This window comes from Ochlerotatus camptorhynchus, unplaced genomic scaffold (assembly GCF_037179485.1).
Source record: "Ochlerotatus camptorhynchus isolate MF236.1 unplaced genomic scaffold, CSIRO-AGI_Acam_v1.1 ptg000085l, whole genome shotgun sequence".
NCBI classification, from domain to species: Eukaryota; Metazoa; Arthropoda; class Insecta; order Diptera; family Culicidae; genus Ochlerotatus; species Ochlerotatus camptorhynchus.
This window is the reverse complement of record NW_027040575.1, coordinates 3,398,212-3,415,659: the sequence shown is the minus strand read 5'-3', so window position 1 is coordinate 3,415,659 and position 17,448 is coordinate 3,398,212. Positions and strand designations below refer to the sequence as shown.

Genomic DNA, 17,448 nt, shown 5'->3' with positions numbered 1-17,448 from the left:
CTGCAGATTATAAAATTAAAAATTCAAATTGGTTTCGAACTTTCTTTCAACGAATCGTGAAATTTTCAGAATGGTAGGTACCGTTAATCATGGTACTTCGAGTGAGAATCGCTTTTCCTGCTTTATACAGATGGGAAATGATTTCAATTTTGTGGAACTGGTTCACGCTGATCACACATAATCACAGCATCCGCCGATGAATGTCTCCAAATTTATTTTTTTATGACCAGGTCGCTGAATGTAATGGAACAAGTCGGGTATTGGAGCAATAATCGTATTCTACTTGCGGTTCAAATTACCGTTGTAATTACCTGAAACGAGAAACAAAACGGAACAATTAGATGTCGATGTCAAATGCAGTGTATGCGATTATGGACGATAACTGTATGTGAAGAACCAAACATTTTTTTGAGAATTAAGACGTCAAACATAATGCAATAACATTGATACTAGTTACTGCAATGTTAGGGCACATTTGATGTTTATGTAAGTTGCTGTAGCTTGCCCTAAGTTTCTTTAAGCAATTATTTACGGGAACATACGTTTGTTTTTTTTTTGCCGTAGAGAATCTTACAGAAAAGTAAATACGGGTACAGACCTTTACCTTCATGTCATTGAATCCTTTGTTGTCACCCAGTTATTGTCCATCAGCTTAACCCACCACATCACACGGAAAGGAGCTTGTTTGTTGGTGATTAACAGACTGTACCACTTCAACGGAAATTGGGAATGGTGGGATAATGGTACAGCGTTACATGCAACACTACACATCAGAGGCAAGTCCCATTTCGTGTTGTTTTTGTGATAGTTTCGGTCGATGCCAGGTACATTAGCAACCATAGCAACCGCCAACACACATGCTATGCATAGTTCGTTGGAAATCGATACCGTTGTGACCATCATATTCCAATTTGAATATGATATTGCTGCACGTACATAATTTTCATCTTCTTGAAGCAAACAACCATGTGCATTGTAATACCCAAATCAAAATCTGAAATGGCAGTAATTGTGATCAACTATATAGCGCACAAGCAACTTTTTTCTCCCTTAGGCCAGAACTCGAAAAATCTAGAATGAACTGGTCATATTTCGAAGGAACTACTAAGTTCTGTAAATCTTATAATTGACTAAGGATTAATTATATGAATTGAGTAGTAGCTATACTGAAGATCCGAAAGATGTCGCCCCTTCAGTGGTAGCAAAATCATTTTTGCAGTACGGAGAATATCAGAAAATCCACGATTTGTGACTAAACATGCTTTCACAGAAGGAAACAAACAAACGAGTGTTTACCATATCACCATAGTAATGTACTCGTGCATTTTTTGTGCATCTAAAACTGCTCATAAAGACGATAATGAATAAAACTTGAAAATGTTCATGCATTTCCAAATGGTTTCCTATTTTTCCCATAGATTCGAAAGTGACTGGTCCTCTGGATGTGGATGATATCAAAAACAACAAAACATGATTAATTGACATTAAAATTAGAAAAATTGTATTGTCCTAGCGTTTGAAAAATTTGTTAATGGGGTGTTTACATCTGTGCGGATTTGCTAGCGCTAGTGTAAGCCAAACTAGCACGAATTTTAGTTACTGCTGATACATCATGCTAGTAGACGCTGATGCCCTGTTTACATTATGCTATTGAGCTTTTTTGCTAGCAGCTAGCTCATTAGCGTTAGTGATATAGATCCAGGAGTTGTCTTAGCTGATGGGCAACGAAGATCCCAAGATGATCACGATGGTGTAAATCCAGCAGGCTTATAGTGATACTGAGAGATGCCGGACTGTTGCATTTGATGCATCTGCATCTTCCGAGGGCTGGCAACGAATAGCGGTTTTCCTTAATCAAGATCAAAGAAACTTGTCTGAACTGTATTCGGGAGCTTCAAGGATTATTCAGGTGAGATCCTTCCTTTTTTATTTATTTACTTCGAAACATTATCTTCCATATAAATTTCACTAATACAGTACTAAGAAAACAAATTGAGGAACTCGGCTAGCTTAGCGGTTGCTGCGTTTGTTTACTGTGTATAAGATTGTGGGTTCCCGAGCAAAGTAAAATAACAACCTGATATCATCTTGAAAACAAGTCTTGTTATTCATGATATCATTTTGTTTTCAGTTGTTATCACATTACAAATCTAGTTATGTATCAACCTCGACTAATTTTTTTATAAGTTGTTATCATGAAAGAATACGAAATGATGCAAGGTTAGTTCAAAACTTCAAATATTATCCGCATGGTAAGAATAAAAAAATACTGCCCATCATTTTTCAGTTATCAGTGAAAGGTTTTTAATACCAAATTGATAAATTAATTTGAAATTTCTTGAAAATTTTGCATCGATCACAGAAATTGGTATCAACTTGTTTTCAATGATAACGAAATCAGTGATTTTTGTGATATCCAAGGAGTATTAGTTTGTTAAATTTTTTGTTATGTTGGCTGTTTATTCAACCCTAAAGATAACATGTTCAGTTATCAAATCTTGATAACCGGGTATCAGTACTTGTTATCATTTTGGTATAATCCTTTGCTTGGGTTTATTATCAAATTCCTTAAAAAAAAAAAACAATCATATTCTTTTGGTTGTATCGCCTGGTTGAGGCATATCCTGACCTAATACCGTACCCAATGCTCCAACTCCGTAGGCGTGGTCGGGAATAGTGACAGTCATGCTTTTGGTATTCTTGTTTAGATTGGAAATAATGTTAACTGCCTAGCATTATTCCTGAACGTAGTCTGACTAAGAATTTTAAAAGAGTCGTGAGTGTCACTAAAGGGTGTCCACGATGAAATTGCCACACTATGAAATTACTCTAACTTTTTAACCGTTGGGTAGAATTTAATGAAAATTTGGGTGGATTTAGTTCATAGTGCATTATTTACATCCTGCAAGTTTTAAAGTCCTGTGATCAAAACTCGCAGAAATGGAGTCGAAAGAACAGCTCGTGCGTGATAAAATCTTGCGCATTCATCACGAGAACAAGGATCTCTCGCATCGTTCCATCGCTAAAACGTTGGTTACGTGATTAAGCGGTTCGAGGAACGGTTGACCACCGATCGGAAGCCCAGAAGTGAAGGAAAAAGTATTCCGTACAACACCAAAAATCACAACCGCGTAGTTGGGGCCTTCAACCGAAATCCGAACGCCTCCGTTAGGGATGTGGCTAAGAAGCTGCACCTAAGCCGAAGTTTTGTCCAGAAGGCCAAAACTAAGGCTGGGCTTCGAACGTTCAAGGTACAAAAGGCCCCTAATCGCGACGAGAAGCAGAACAAGTCCCGCAAAACCCGTGCCAGGAAGTTGTATCTAAACATGCTGACGAAAGTTGAATGCTGCATCATGGACGACGAAACATATGTGAAGGCCGACTTCAAACAGATCCCCGGCAACCTGTTTTTCACAGCCAAGGATAAGTTCAGCGTTCCGGAGCATGTCCACACTCAGAAGATGTCCAAATTTGCGAAGAAATTCCTGGTTTGGCAAGCCATCTGCACATGCGGGAAGCGGAGTGCACCTTTCGTGACCCAGGACACGATGAACGGACAGGTGTACATAAAAGAGTGCCTCCAGAAGCGGCTGCTTCCTCTCCTGAAGGCCCACAACGTCCCAACAATCTTCTGGCCGGATTTGGCCTCATGCCACTACTCCAAGGACGTGCTGAAGTGGTATGCGGACAATAAGGTCAATTTCGTGCCGAAAATGTTCAACCTCCCAACACTCCGGAGCTCCGCCCCATCGAGAAGTACTGGGCGATTATGAAGCAGCACCTTCTTAAACGACCTAAGGTAGTGAAGACAGTCGAGGAACTGAAGAAAGTATGGGTTTACATGCAAAAAACGGTTGATTCACAGGTTGTGCAGAATCTTATGGCCGGGGTTAAGGCCAAGGTGCGGGCATTTGCGTATGGACTGTAAATAAAATACGAGTAAAATGGTAAAATGAAGTTTAATAGTTATTTCTCAATCCCTGAAAATTTGATGGCAATCGGATGAAAACTCGAATTTTGCGAATCAATTTTGTGTGTGGCAATTTCATCGTGGACACCCTTTAGAATCCGAAGTATACCGTAGAAACGCTGACGCTAACGCTAATGTGTTGATCGGAATTATATATAAAATCCTTCTCAAGAGCTGTTGTTGTCGGCGTTAGGAACTTAATCGTAATTTTCGGTAATTTAAGGAGCTCGGTGGCATTGTGGCAATCAATTTTGCTTACTGAGCAGAAAATCATGGGTTCGAAAATTTTAGGCTTAATTTTTTGTCATTGATTTTTTCATCGCGTTTAGTCCGAAACAATGTGCCACTTTAGTGCAAAGCAAGTGCAAGCGATCGAGTAAAATGCATTTCAAAGTGTTTTTTATCAGCATCCTTTTCGTCAGAACTATTATGAAGCGATTGGCAAGTTGACCCGATGATACTGATTGGATTGGAGGCAGATTATGCAAGAGTTTTTTTGAAGATCAGATGGAATGGTTTGAAGTGTTGAGCAAGAACTAGGAGATGCAACAGTCTTCCAAGCTTTTGCCTCACGGGCAAACCTTCGTTCATTTGGTGAGATCGTTCCTGTTTATATATTCACCTGTTTTGGTTTCTACAACTTTGTCTAAGTCATCATTTCGAAGAGCCACTTTCGTGCTGTATTTTGATGAGAAATCAAATGTTGAGTGCGCTATTGTCAAAGGTTGAGAACGAGTGAGTATGGCCAAGTTCCAACATAGATTTGCCAATTGGTTCATTCGGCAAGAAAGTCGTCCTAGTGCTTTTTTTCTGGTTTTAGACGCTTGATGTTTTGTACCTTAAAGTTCCATTTTTGTGAACATTATTTGCCTGAAGAATTTTTCAACTAGTTTCGCAAAAGCCCGGAAAATTCTTGGAGGTGCCAGTAGGGCAGCAGGACAGTAATAGTACAAAATTAATTAAACTTGCTGAGATCTTGCCTTTATTTTCATTTATATGTTTTTAAATTTATAATACCTATATTTTCGTTCTATTGCTCTCTACTGAAATCTAGCTCTCACCTGTTTGTGTTCAGCGTTGGAAATTTTTGCGAGGTTTTATGAAGCACACAAAAGAAAAAGTTCGAACTTTTCCTGTAGATTGATTAGAGACCCGTTTTTTTCAGTTTTTACACAAGGGAAGATAGAACTAGAGTTCCTTCCTCCTTTTCTTTATTCCTGCGGCCCTTTATTCCATTTTTTTTTCTTTTTTTTTTCTTTTCAGAAAGCCATATAGGGCTAAGACAAGAGCTAGTGCTCATGTCCCAACCACACGAGGAAAATGGAGCATCATTTAACTGTTTTAGATTAGATGCTTCCAACGACCAATCATTTATAACAACGGAACGTACGTTTCATCCATTTATTGGATTCTGAAGCATCGTGTTTAAATCTTTGATTTAAACAGGCCCGATGTTTCTGAATCATCTTGCCCCTTAAATGCTGCACAGTAGGCCTGGCCGTTTTGATACATTTTGCGCATCTCTGATGTACAAAATATAGCAAATAGACAAGAAAAAGGATGGAGGTATATCTATCATTTTCGAGGATGCTTTCATGAACTTGCTGTGTTGGTGTTAGATTAGATTAGATTAGATACAAGCAAATTTTCTATTTTTATCCCATTTATTGAAGTAGGCTCAAATGTCATAAAAATGAGTGTCCCGTGTGGAATCGGATGATTGTTTAAGTTTTTGCAGATATGTTTTCTTGTGTTGATAGGAGTGCTCTCGTTTCCCTTTTTTTCCCCGGTATGATCTCGATTATGCTGATTTGTTAGATTTTTGCGATTATGCGATCATGCCCTTGCTTGACCTTTGGCTGATCAGAGTGAATAATGCTGATGAAAGTAAAAATAAATTATATGAAAGGCAAGTTAACCATTGTGTGGCAAGAGTGGGATGGTTGGTTCGGCGGTGGTTATCGTAAAGAATGATTCAAGGCCCCTTTGCTTGCCCGTCGTGGAGAGCGGATTGTCATCTCTTTCGTTCTCCTACTGTTATTGTGACGATAAACTCGTCGTTGCATGGGAGCAGTGGGGAAGTCGGGGAGGCTCAGGGATTGCATTTCCAGATCTGTTCTCGATAACAATGGATTGCTTTATGCAGAATGGATACATTTTGTATATGTTGGACGGGTTCCGGGTCGTTTTCTTCCATTTCTGAATCATGTATTAGGTGTGAACAGTTTGGGTTCAAAATGTGTGGGTGAGTCTGTTCTAGTTGAAAAACATTCTTGTAAACTTTCCATTTTTGTTCTCTTTTCCATTTGTTCCCGGCGAGATGGCCTCGATTGCGCGTGATTTATTGTTCGGTGAGGTTAGATTTTGATCATTTTGAAACATAATTTGTAATTCCGGCAAGTGTAGAAATAGTTATTTCTAGATAAAATGAAAGGAAAGCTGGTGTAATTCTTATTCGTTGTGTTTGAATGCACACCGTTAGACTCATTAGCCGCAATTATAAATATTAAAATTAATGAACAGAAAAACCAAAGGCTAAATAAGTTCTGTTTCCATCTTCCGTAAAGACCTAATCGAAATAATGAACATCGCGTAAAAGTAGAATTTATTGAAGGCATAAGTGGTTTTCCGTAGTTTCATGTCTCCGGGGTTGAAAGATTGTCGGTTGTAGTGGCTTATTCTGGCGTAAGGAGCACCGCCGTTGAGTATGAACAGTTATAGCATTAACTTCATCATAAGTGGTGTGTTGTGATTCAGACAGCCGTTTTCGCTTTCTGAGCAGAATGCGAACAAACCCAGGCTCCATCATATTAAAGAGGTTCATAGTCACAATGCTTGCTCACCGTCTTATGTGAAAATTGTCGTCAATGCCGGGTTATAATGACTACAACGACTCGATCATAAGTGGCGTGATGTGATATGAGGGGCACGGTGGTTTTAGAGCGACCATTTTTGCTTACTAAGCAGAACATCATGAGTTTAATCTCATGCCCTTCCACTGTCAAGATTCGAGAATCTTTTTTTTTTTTCCTAGCTCGACCCATCACAGTAATTCAGCGTACCGTTTTCCAAAACGAACCTTGCTGCATACCCAACACTTTTATCCTACATCCCAGGAAACGAGTATCACGTCAACATATTCCTACCCAATTATTTCTGGACTAATTTTAGATCACCAGTTTTTACACATTGAGGATGATTCCTAGTCCCATGCATCATCTATTTGTTCTCTGTGTAATTACAGTTTATCTGGCAATAACGGAGTAGCATCCGCGGGCAGTAAATTATACTCATGCTCATGACATAGGCTTAAATGTCATAAAAACAACTCTACGGCGCATATTTAGTGCGTTGAATGCAGGGCAAAAATCAAAACTGAAATTTTAGTCAATTTTACCAAATGATGGTGATAGTAATAGTAATAGTAATAGAAATGATAGTAATGATAAAGCAGCAATTTGGATATATTTTTTTTCCTTTGGTTTGTTTTCCGTGCTGAGCACCAATGCTACCGACGCCAGGGAGGCAGCTCCCACACCTGGATCCTACCTATCGACCCATGAACTCATGAATCGAGGACCAACGGCTCTACTTCCCATCCGAAGGAAGGCGTTATCAGCGATGTTATGCCTCAAAACATCCCGGCGGCGCCGACAGGAATTGAACCCAGGCGCCGGTGGTGTAGTGGTAAGCGTGATTACCTCTCACCCCAGCAGGCCTGGGTTCAATCCCAGTCAGCACCGCCGGGATGCTCTCAGGCATAACATCTATGATCACGCCTTCCTTCGGAAGGGAAGTAAAGCCGTTGGTCCCCGGTTCATGAGTTGATGGTTCGATAGGTAGGGTCCATTGTGGGAGCTGCCTCCCTGGCGTCGCTAGCATTGGTGCTCAGTACGGAAAACAAATAAAGGAATAATAATAGAGAGTTGCAAAAAGATGCAGCTACAATGTGTACAATCTTTGAAAAGGTGACCGAGATGTAGGCAATGAACAAAGCGCACCGATAGCGTGATCGACACCGAGTGGCACAACCACTGTTGAATCATCAACTGAGAGCGATCTGAAATTTTCTCCATTTCAGGGATATTGATCTGAGATCTCACATTTTTACGACTCAAGGATATTGATTACATGTATCTCGTGGAAATCCTCGCAGCATTTTTAGCATATTTTTTTTTTTAAAGAATTACGTTAGAATAATCTTAAAATTTATGATCGGAATTCTGTTCAATTGCAATTTTCTGAAATTCTTACAGCTTTTCACAACTCTCCTCAGAGTTTCTCGCTCAGATTTTCCTTGGAACTTCAGTAAATCTGTCACTTCCGTTATGTTTTGCGGCAGTGCACTCCTCTAACTAAAAAAACACTGGCAGGACAGTAAATCTTCGCATAAAAAATATGAAATGCATCAATGAAAAATATGAAATGTTACATAAAAATCAACGATGTTTATGTATGGAACATTTATGGAGCATTTCAACTTAAGGTGAAAGTGGATTGGTTTAAAATGACTCGCTTCATCGATTTTTTAAAAAATAACGCAGCGGTCAATCGAAAAAACTCTTCCGTGCAAAATTAAAGAACTAAAATTGCTATCTCTAGCAATTTTTACAAGATTGATTTATTGTTTAAATTTTCTGTAAACCATTTTCTAAGTTCAATTTTAGGACCACAATCATAGTGGTCGCTAACTTTGCTCATCAATTACACAAGTGTTTCGTATGAAGGGTCATATTTCATCCCGTAGATCGTTTTAAAATATTGTTAAGAACATTTACTCCGAAAACAATAAACCTGTAAAATACATTATTTCAATGCAAACCATTTTTTTTGTAACGCAATGCCAAGCATTAGATTTCGTTTTCCTAAGCAATCAACTGGCTTTTGCATGCATCTGTGCGTAAGCATGCTCCAGGTTGAAGAACAATGTGATTTGGATCCCTCGCACAAAACAGAGAAGCGAAAAGCCACATGCCAGGGCGATCCATGAATGAATTATCAAGAAAAACCATATTGGTATTTCAATTCGAAATATTTTGCGAAAATTATCGATAATTGAAAACGGATGCTATTCGGCAATGTCATCTATGCGTTATCAACGGCGCCGGTGGTGTAGTGGTAAGCGTGATTACCTCTCACCCCAGCAGGCCTGGGTTCAATCCCAGTCGGCGCCGCCGGGATGTTTTAAGGCATAACATCTCTGATCACGCCTTCCTTCGGAAGGGAAGTAAACCCGTTGGTCCCCGGTTCATGAGTTGATGGGTCGATAGGTAGGATCCAGGTGTGGGAGCTGCCTTCCTGGCACGTCGGTAGTATTGATGCTCAGCACGGAAAACAAGATCGACGGAAAAAAAAATCTATGCGTTATCGCAAGAAATTATGAAAGGGCTTGAAAATAAATAGTAAAACTATTTCTAAATTGAGAGTATTTCTAAGTCGTGTTGGAAACGCGTGTATTTATGAAATAATAAAAACAATTCAAGTCTGTGTATGTGTAAGCTAATTGAAGAATACTTTGTGAATGTTTCAGCCTATTTGATGGATATATGTGGATATTTTTTAAGATAAATGGACCTATTTTAGAAATTACCCACCTTTGCCATTGCTAAATGAAATATTTTTCAAATCAAAGGTTCCTCAATTTTCACATGTTGTTTCACAAGTATTTGAGGATATTCTGCAAAAATTTCAGCCTATTTGATGAAGATATTCTATCATATCTTGGTACTTTTAAAGATAATTAGATAATTCCACGAACTTCAGCATAACTTCCCTGAACTTCGGCAGATCTTCCCTGAACTTCAACAGAACTTCTCTGAATTTCCGCAGATCTTCCCTGAACTTCGGCAGATCTTCCCTGAACTTCGGCATGAGTTCCCTGAACTTCCAAGAATTGAAATGAAAGGACTTCCCTGAACTTCGGCAGAACTTCCCTGAACTTCGGCAGATCTTCCCTGAACTTCGGCATGAGTTCCCTGAACTTCCAAGAATTGAAATGAAAGGACTTCCCTGAACTTCGGCAGAACTTTCCTGAACTTCGGCAGATCTTCCCTGAACTTCGGCATGAGTTCCCTGAACTTCCAAGAATTGAAATGAAAGGACTTCCCTGAACTTCGGCAGAACTTCCCTGAACTTCGACAGAACTTCTCTGAACTTCGGCAGGAGTTCTCTGAACATTGGTAGGACTTCCCTATAGTTCGGAAAAACTTCCCTGGACATCGTCAGAACTTCCCTGAACTTCAACAGAACTTCTCTGAATTTCCGCAGATCTTCCCTGAACTTCAGCAAGACTTCCCTGAACTTCGGCAAGGCTTCCCTGAACTTCAGAAGGACTTTCCTGGGCTTCGGCAGGACTTTCGGCAGGGCTTCTCTGAACTTCATCAGGACTTCGCTGAAGTTCAGCAGGTCTTCCCTGAACTACGGCAAGACTTCCCGGAGCATTAGTAGGACTACTCTACTTGGAATCTTGGAATTGAAGTTGTCATTCCAGTAGTAGAATTATTATATTGTGTTTACGAATATGTTCAAAATTTCAATACTTCCCATTTTTCTAATTTGCAATGCTTGTTGGTATTGATGCATTTCGAATTTGGGTGTGGATTGAAAGGGTGTGGATTCAGTATCAACGGAAAAGCATAAACTTTCACCTTAAGTATTGGCACATCTGCCTGTTCTTTGATGAGGTAGTTTTATAAATTTTATTGAACTTAGTGATAAAAATCGGCATAAGAATATTTTCCCCAAAATAGATCATGAAGGAAGTGGCGTTTGGGGTTTTAGCTTCAATGTTCTGAGAATGCATACTATTTAATTGTCCGTAGCTCAGGGTGGCCAGTGAATTTTCATTTTATAATTCCAGGTTTTCCCGCTTCAAAATATTCCCGGTTTTTAATATTAAGTAAAAAAATTATGATTGCAATATCACCACCGACAATCCGACATGAATGACCACAGCAAAAACAATAAAATTTCTGACCAAAGCACACCACTGACATCTGACTCCGTGTTCGCGGGAAATATTTATCTAAGCCATAAACCCGCATGCAAAAGTTATGAATTGTTTCGTGTCTGATCTATTCTGGACAAATTATTTTTATCTAGATCAAAGAATCCTGTGGTTTTGACAGTTCGGATAACTGCACATTTAAATCGGCCGTTTACGATTTTCGGGGATAAGTCAGAACTAAGTGTCATGTCGGTTTGTCGGTGATATCACATTATTTTCGAGGTACATAGAATCAATTTGAATTAATTTTTTGGACTCGAGTCCTCTTAAGATTGTAAAATACTAGAATTTACAAAGTACCAGAATTATGGATTTGTAAGGTCGCATAGCCGAACGCTATCGGGCTGAATGGGTCATTATACCGAATTTCAGATGGACAGATAAAACTAAGAAATTGTTTTAAAAAATCTTGAGCTCGATACGGCTCAAGACATTTTTGTAAAGTATCGTTAACTGTATGTAATCTTTATAACAATTTTAATTTCTAAGATTCTGAGGATTTGACATGGGCTTATAGAGTCTTAGAATTATGAAAATCTATCCTACATTAAGAAGTAGAAACAGGATTGGATTTTTTTTCCAACAATATGAATCTGAGAAAAATACTAAAAATGTGGGATTTTGAAAATGTTTCTAGATCCCTGATTTAGAATTTTTTTTTGAGATTCCGGATTTGGAAAAATACAGTCCCTGGAAAATTTTGTTCGATTCGAAAAATGTTTAGGTTCAGGGTTCTAATAAATTGAAGAACTTTTTATAGAATCTTGAAAATTCAAGATTCTGAGAAGATCTCGAAGAAAAATTCAACGGAACTCTGACAAGAATCCCAAACTAATTCTACGATTAAGTCCTGACGAACTCTTAGAAGAATTACAAGGGAGTTGTGAGGAGAACTCCAAGGAAAGTTCCTAGTTAATTCTGAAGAGAATTGTATGCGGATTGTGTGGAGAGTTTTAAGGAGAATTCAAAAAAATATGTAAAGAAAACTTCAAGAAAATTCAACACAGAATTCCAAGGTATTCTGAGGAGAATTCCAAAGTATTTCTGTGAGGAGAGTTTTGCGAAAGAATAAATAAATTCAGAGGTTTAAGGTGATTAAGAGCTGAACAAACCATTTTTAAGTAGAAGAAACGAATGTTTGGTTGATTAAGTTCAAGCTGTTATTCAACTTATAATTTTTGTTGCAATATGTTAAGGTTTATTGATTTTTTCCCGGTTCTTCCGTCAAATTCCCGGCTTTTCCCGGTTTCCACGGTTTTTCCCGATTCGCTGGCCACTAATAGCTATAGGAAACCTACTTTTAAACATTTGAGAACAATTAATTGAACTATACGGGATGTGTTTTTCTAATAAAACATCCACCTTTCGAGCTTGTTTGCTAAGCTAGCCCTGAATACATACTCAACTTAAAGGCGAGGTATGGTAGAAGATGGCTACGAATTGAAATAATATCATGATAAAATGAAACAATTGACCGGTAGCGTTATGATGACTATACGTACAGTTCAAAAGATTAGATATAGTTCTAATCGATGAGTCTTAGGCCTTATTGCAGTAACCAGACACACATACAGGGTGTTTCGGAGTAACTGTCACTTTACAAAATGGTCATAACGATTGAACGCTTGATTTTTTGATATCAGTATATTTCAGACATACTACATAAATAACCTTTAACTTAACATAGTTAAATTCATATCCCTCCCCCTTAAATGAATCACACGTTTTAGTTCCAGCACCTTGTACCTCGATAATGCTGCAAAAAACAAATGTTTCATTCACTCGAAGAGATTGCAACGTCTAAAAGATGCGTCTGGCTGAAAATTATTATTATTATTTAACTTTATTAAGGAGGCTTTCAGCCTTGGGCTGGTTCGCCTCCACTCTGGCTGAAAATCTCCTTAATAAAGACAACCAACCAACCGTCTAAAAGATAACACACGAATTTATCCAGATGTATAACATCCTCCATTGTCACGTCCATGGCTGCTTGAGATCGAAAACGAATGAAATTTCTAATCCTACTATTAATACAAGCGGACTTTAGTACACAGTTTAAAACAATATGTACTTGAACATATATTTATTTAACCCATTGAGAATTGCATACATGTGAAATCGGTGGCAGTTACTTCGAATCACCTTGTATAGATTACATGTGAAATCTTAAAACTCATCCTCAGTTCCCATACACACATATAATTGCTTGCTTGTCCGCATCGCTCTATAATTATCATCAAAAATCCTCAGTATCACAACTGGTTTCACGCACAGCAGTACTGTTAGCAAGCAAAATGGTTTTCCAAGTAAGAATTCTAATATTGCTTGGAACAGTACTGTCTGCAACCACTGCCTACAGAATTCTCAGCATAAATGTCAGCCCAAGTCGATCTCATATAATAGTGCAGGAAGCGCTGGTCCAGGAACTGGCTCGTCGCGGTCACCATGTTACGATGGTTAGTCCATATCCATTACAAAAACCGTTGGAGAACTATCGTCAAATTACCGTCCCCATGCCAGACTGGGGCAAAGGTAAGTGAATTTTTTGTTTGCACTAACTTTGAACAATTAACGACACGGACCGCTCGCTTAGCGCAGATGCCATGCAAAATCTCATGAAGGATCAATCACAATTGGCTATGATAAAGAATTTTCCAAAAATGAACTGGATGGCATTGGATGCAGCAAACAATACTATCAACCATCCGGAAGTGCAACGAATAATCAAGGAAGAAAAATTTGATCTATTGGTTGTCGGACTGATGGCCGATTTCTTGTTAGGGGTAGCAAATTGGTTGGGAACCCCTACCGTAGTTGTTCATCCAAACGTTGCCATGGAAGTCGTTAACAGTATGGTTGGAAATCCTAGTCCAATAGCAACTGTGCCAAACAGTATGCGGGGAATGCCAAGCCCAATGAGTTTCACCGACAGGTTAAAGAATTCACTCATTTGGATCTTAGAAGGGTCATTCGGATGGTACATGATGAAAACATCAGAGCAATTTTACAAGTAAGATCCTATGGTAACGTTTTGATACTTATCTTATCATTCCACATTCATTTTTCAGCTCCAATTTCCCTCGTGATCAGTTCCCATCGTATGATGAGGTTCGCAGAAACGTGTCACTGGTATTGGTGAATCAGCATTTTACGAAAACCTCACCTCGTCCATATGTTCAAGCAATGGTGGAAGTTGGTGGATTGCAGATCAAACAAACGCCAGATCCGCTGCCAGAGGATATTCAGAAATGGGTGGATGACGCTCATGACGGCTTTATCTTGTTCAGTTTAGGTACCAATCTGTTGAGTTCCACTATTCCTAAGGAAAAACTCGATGCGCTGATAAGCACATTCTCAAAAATTAAACAACGGGTTATTTGGAAGTGGGATACTGAAGACATGCCAAATAAACCGGCAAATGTGCTACTGCGAAAGTGGCTTCCACAGAACGACATTCTAGCACATAAGAATTGTCGCCTGTTTGTGACGCACGGTGGCCTGGGAGGAGTAGCGGAAGCCCAGTTCCATGCCGTTCCACTGGTGGGAATCCCATTCTTCGGCGATCAACAGGCCAACGTGATTAAGGTGGATAATGAAGGATGGGCAATTACCGTGCACTTCTCCGAGCTTACAGAAGCCTCATTTTCAGAAGCTATCAATGAAGTTTTGAACAATGCAAGCTACACTGAAACAGTTAAGCAGCTCTCCGATCTGTATCGGGACAGACCACAGTCTGCTATGGATACGGCAGTATTCTGGACAGAGTATGTAATTCGGCACAAAGGTGCTCGTCACATGAGATATCCGGGAGCTGATCTAAATTTTTTCCAATCACATCTGCTAGACGTGATCGCTGTTCTTTGTGTTGGTGTATTTGTGTTAGTTAAAGTCATTATCATTGTCTGTAGAATGATGTGCGGAAAAAGACCAAAGTCTAAATTGAAAAGGTACTGAGCCACTTTATAGAAATAATTCAAACCATGTTTTAATATATTTCACCTCTCAACACTTAAAAAATACAGCATTCTGATTTTAACTATTCGTCCCGTCTTTGATTAACTTGTGCTCCGTATTTTAAAATCTACATACATTTAAAAAATCATGGAATTCACGATCAGAAAATCCTTTTGATTCTTTGTTAAAACCTTACGTACCTTACGTCTTCTTACTCCAAATGTTCGCATGACGCACAGTGCACTGTGGTCCAGCTAAATTCCCACTCCCATTCCCATTGAATGTATGGTAATACCGGACAAAAATCAAAACTGAAGGATTAGTGATGATGAAAGAGGACTATTAATTGCATAAATGATATATGCTGGAATAAGTAATCGCAAAAGTGTCTCAAATGCCATTCTATGGAAAATAACGCAATTTGATGCTATTTTCAAGAAAGTTGTTCATGGCGATGAGGATGGCTATTTACATAACATACACATCTTATACGTAATCACTAATGTATGTATTATAAGCGCCAACATGTTAAAAAATACACGAAATAACAATATTTTTTTTTATTTTGACGTTTAACTTCTTTTTTGTAAAACACACTGGGGTAAAAATCAAAAAAATGTGTGACGATATACTGTCAGATATTTGGCGCTTATAACTTGACCATTTAAGGATGCATTTCAATTCTTTGAACACCATTTGATTCAAATTTTATTTAAGATTCGATTGGTGTTATCAACATAGTAGATTATTATAATTAACATATTCAAAATTGATTAAATTTTTTGGTTGTAATCAACCAATCAACTGCTTCCATGACTATTGAGAGAACAGAGGGAGACGAGCCGACAGGAGGATATAAAAGAGCGTTCCTACACGTTTTGTTTCAGTAAACAAACCAATCCCACTAAAGGGCTGAACACAATAATTACAGCGGCATAGCGGTATTGCGGCACAGTGACAAACACGAAATGCACTAAAATCGCGCTAACCCTTAAGCGCTGCCGCTTTTCATTCAAGTTTATTTATTTATTTTTTCCTTTATTAGAGAGATTTTTAGCCTAAGGCTAGTTCATCTCTTTTAAAAATTACAAAAAAGAATTGGGACCTCAAAAGGAGGATCCCAATCTTGGCAAGTGGGCATTTAGCTTAATTATATAAAATATTGTAAAAACACTACCAAAAGGGCCAACGAATTCAAAAGCACAAACAGAAAACACTCAAATGTTGTAAAAAAGATTCGCCTCCTTCAGGAAGGCGATGAGGGCGTCTGCTTCCGGGGACTCGTCGCCAAGCAGACTTCGTATGCTGGTTCCCTCCAGGCAACCCGAAGGTCCTCGAGCTCCACACAGTTGATGAGGATGTGTTCTACGGAGGCTGGCACTCCGCAGGTTTCGCAGGTTCTCCGGAACGGTGTTCCTCCGAAATTATGGGAGGCCCTGCTATGCCCGGTGCGCAGCCTGGACACCACTTGCTGCTCCTTGAGGCTCGGTCGATCCTTCTAGGGATCGGTGGTCGCCTTGATTTTTCGTAGTTGGTGAGTTCGATTGTTCCTCCACTCGTTGTCCCACGCTCTCCGAACCGTCCGCTTGATCCATTTCTTGATGTCCTGGAACGGAACATTGTCAGAGAACCTGGGTCCGATGGGGCCTGAGCCGGCGAGGTGGTCGGCGATCACGTTCCCCTGGATGCCACAGTGCCCGGGTACCCACATGTATACGGTGTTGGGCGGCGCATGCGTTACCTAACCGTCATCGGTTAGGGCCATTATTGCGCTTTGTGAGTCGGTAACGATAAGGATCGGCCGATTGGCCGGAAGGGTGGTTGCGTGAAAGACGGCCGCTGCCTCAGCGGAAAACACCGAGCACTGGGCCGGAAGTGAATTGCTGACGACCAAACTATCTCCTGAAACCCCCATTCCCACTCCGCTGCTGGAGAGCGAGCCATCGGTGTACCTGATTTCGTGATCTTGATAGTGCGCCCCGAGAGTTTCGACGACTGTCCGGCGCAAAGCCAGTGAGTTGTCTCCTGCCCTGATGCGGTCCTTGATTCGGCTGTCGATTCTGATCTGATGTGATTGCCAACTTTTGTCTCCGTGCCAGTGGACCCTGGCCACTGGAGGGAGATCTACGTCGGCGACCGTGCGGAGGAGTCGGTTCGCCTCGTCGAGGAGAAAGATCCTGCTGTTTCCCGACGTTTTAGCGAGGAAGGCAGCGGCTTTGGTAGCGGTAGCTGCGGTGTAGACGAGCCGAAAAGGCAGAATACCGGCTTCAACGCACGCGGCGTCGGCCAAGGTGGAGGGCAGGAGACCGGAGACTGTTCTTACGTATCCGTTGTAGACCGGTTCCAAGATTTGGATGGCTTTCTCGGCGGCAAGGCACGTTAGTTCTACGCCATACAATAGGCGACTGTCGATGATGGCTCGGAAGCGGATTTCACGGTTGTTGGATCGGTGGGGGCGGGAGATGGTCTTCATCAGGTTGGATCTACTACGACAATCCTTCTTCACCTGTTGGAAGTG

General features: G+C 40.0%; 2 protein-coding genes across 2 annotated transcripts in view; one reads left to right on the top strand and one right to left on the bottom strand.

Moving 5' to 3' along the window:
* The window catches only part of Ypel (Yippee-like), a 258,675-nt gene that overhangs the window by 40,525 nt on the left and 200,702 nt on the right, over positions 1–17,448 (bottom strand). The window lies entirely within an intron of this gene.
* On the top strand, positions 13,215–14,930 carry LOC135698400 (UDP-glucosyltransferase 2-like). The gene is made up of 3 exons (XM_065218376.1): positions 13,215–13,508; positions 13,575–13,986; positions 14,045–14,930. Exons 1-3 carry the CDS (start codon positions 13,271–13,273, stop codon positions 14,928–14,930), a joined length of 1,536 nt encoding a protein of 511 aa, XP_065074448.1. The 5' UTR covers positions 13,215–13,270.

Bases quoted from the DNA above. Each gene is read 5' to 3' on its own strand.
- LOC135698400 (XM_065218376.1), top strand. From the start codon at position 13,271: ATGGTTTTCCAAGTAAGAATTCTAATATTGCTTGGAACAGTACTGTCT. The intron at 13,509-13,574 runs GTAAGTGAATTT...CGCTTAGCGCAG, and splicing joins CATGCCAGACTGGGGCAAAG to ATGCCATGCAAAATCTCATG. The intron at 13,987-14,044 runs GTAAGATCCTAT...TTCATTTTTCAG, and splicing joins ACATCAGAGCAATTTTACAA to CTCCAATTTCCCTCGTGATC.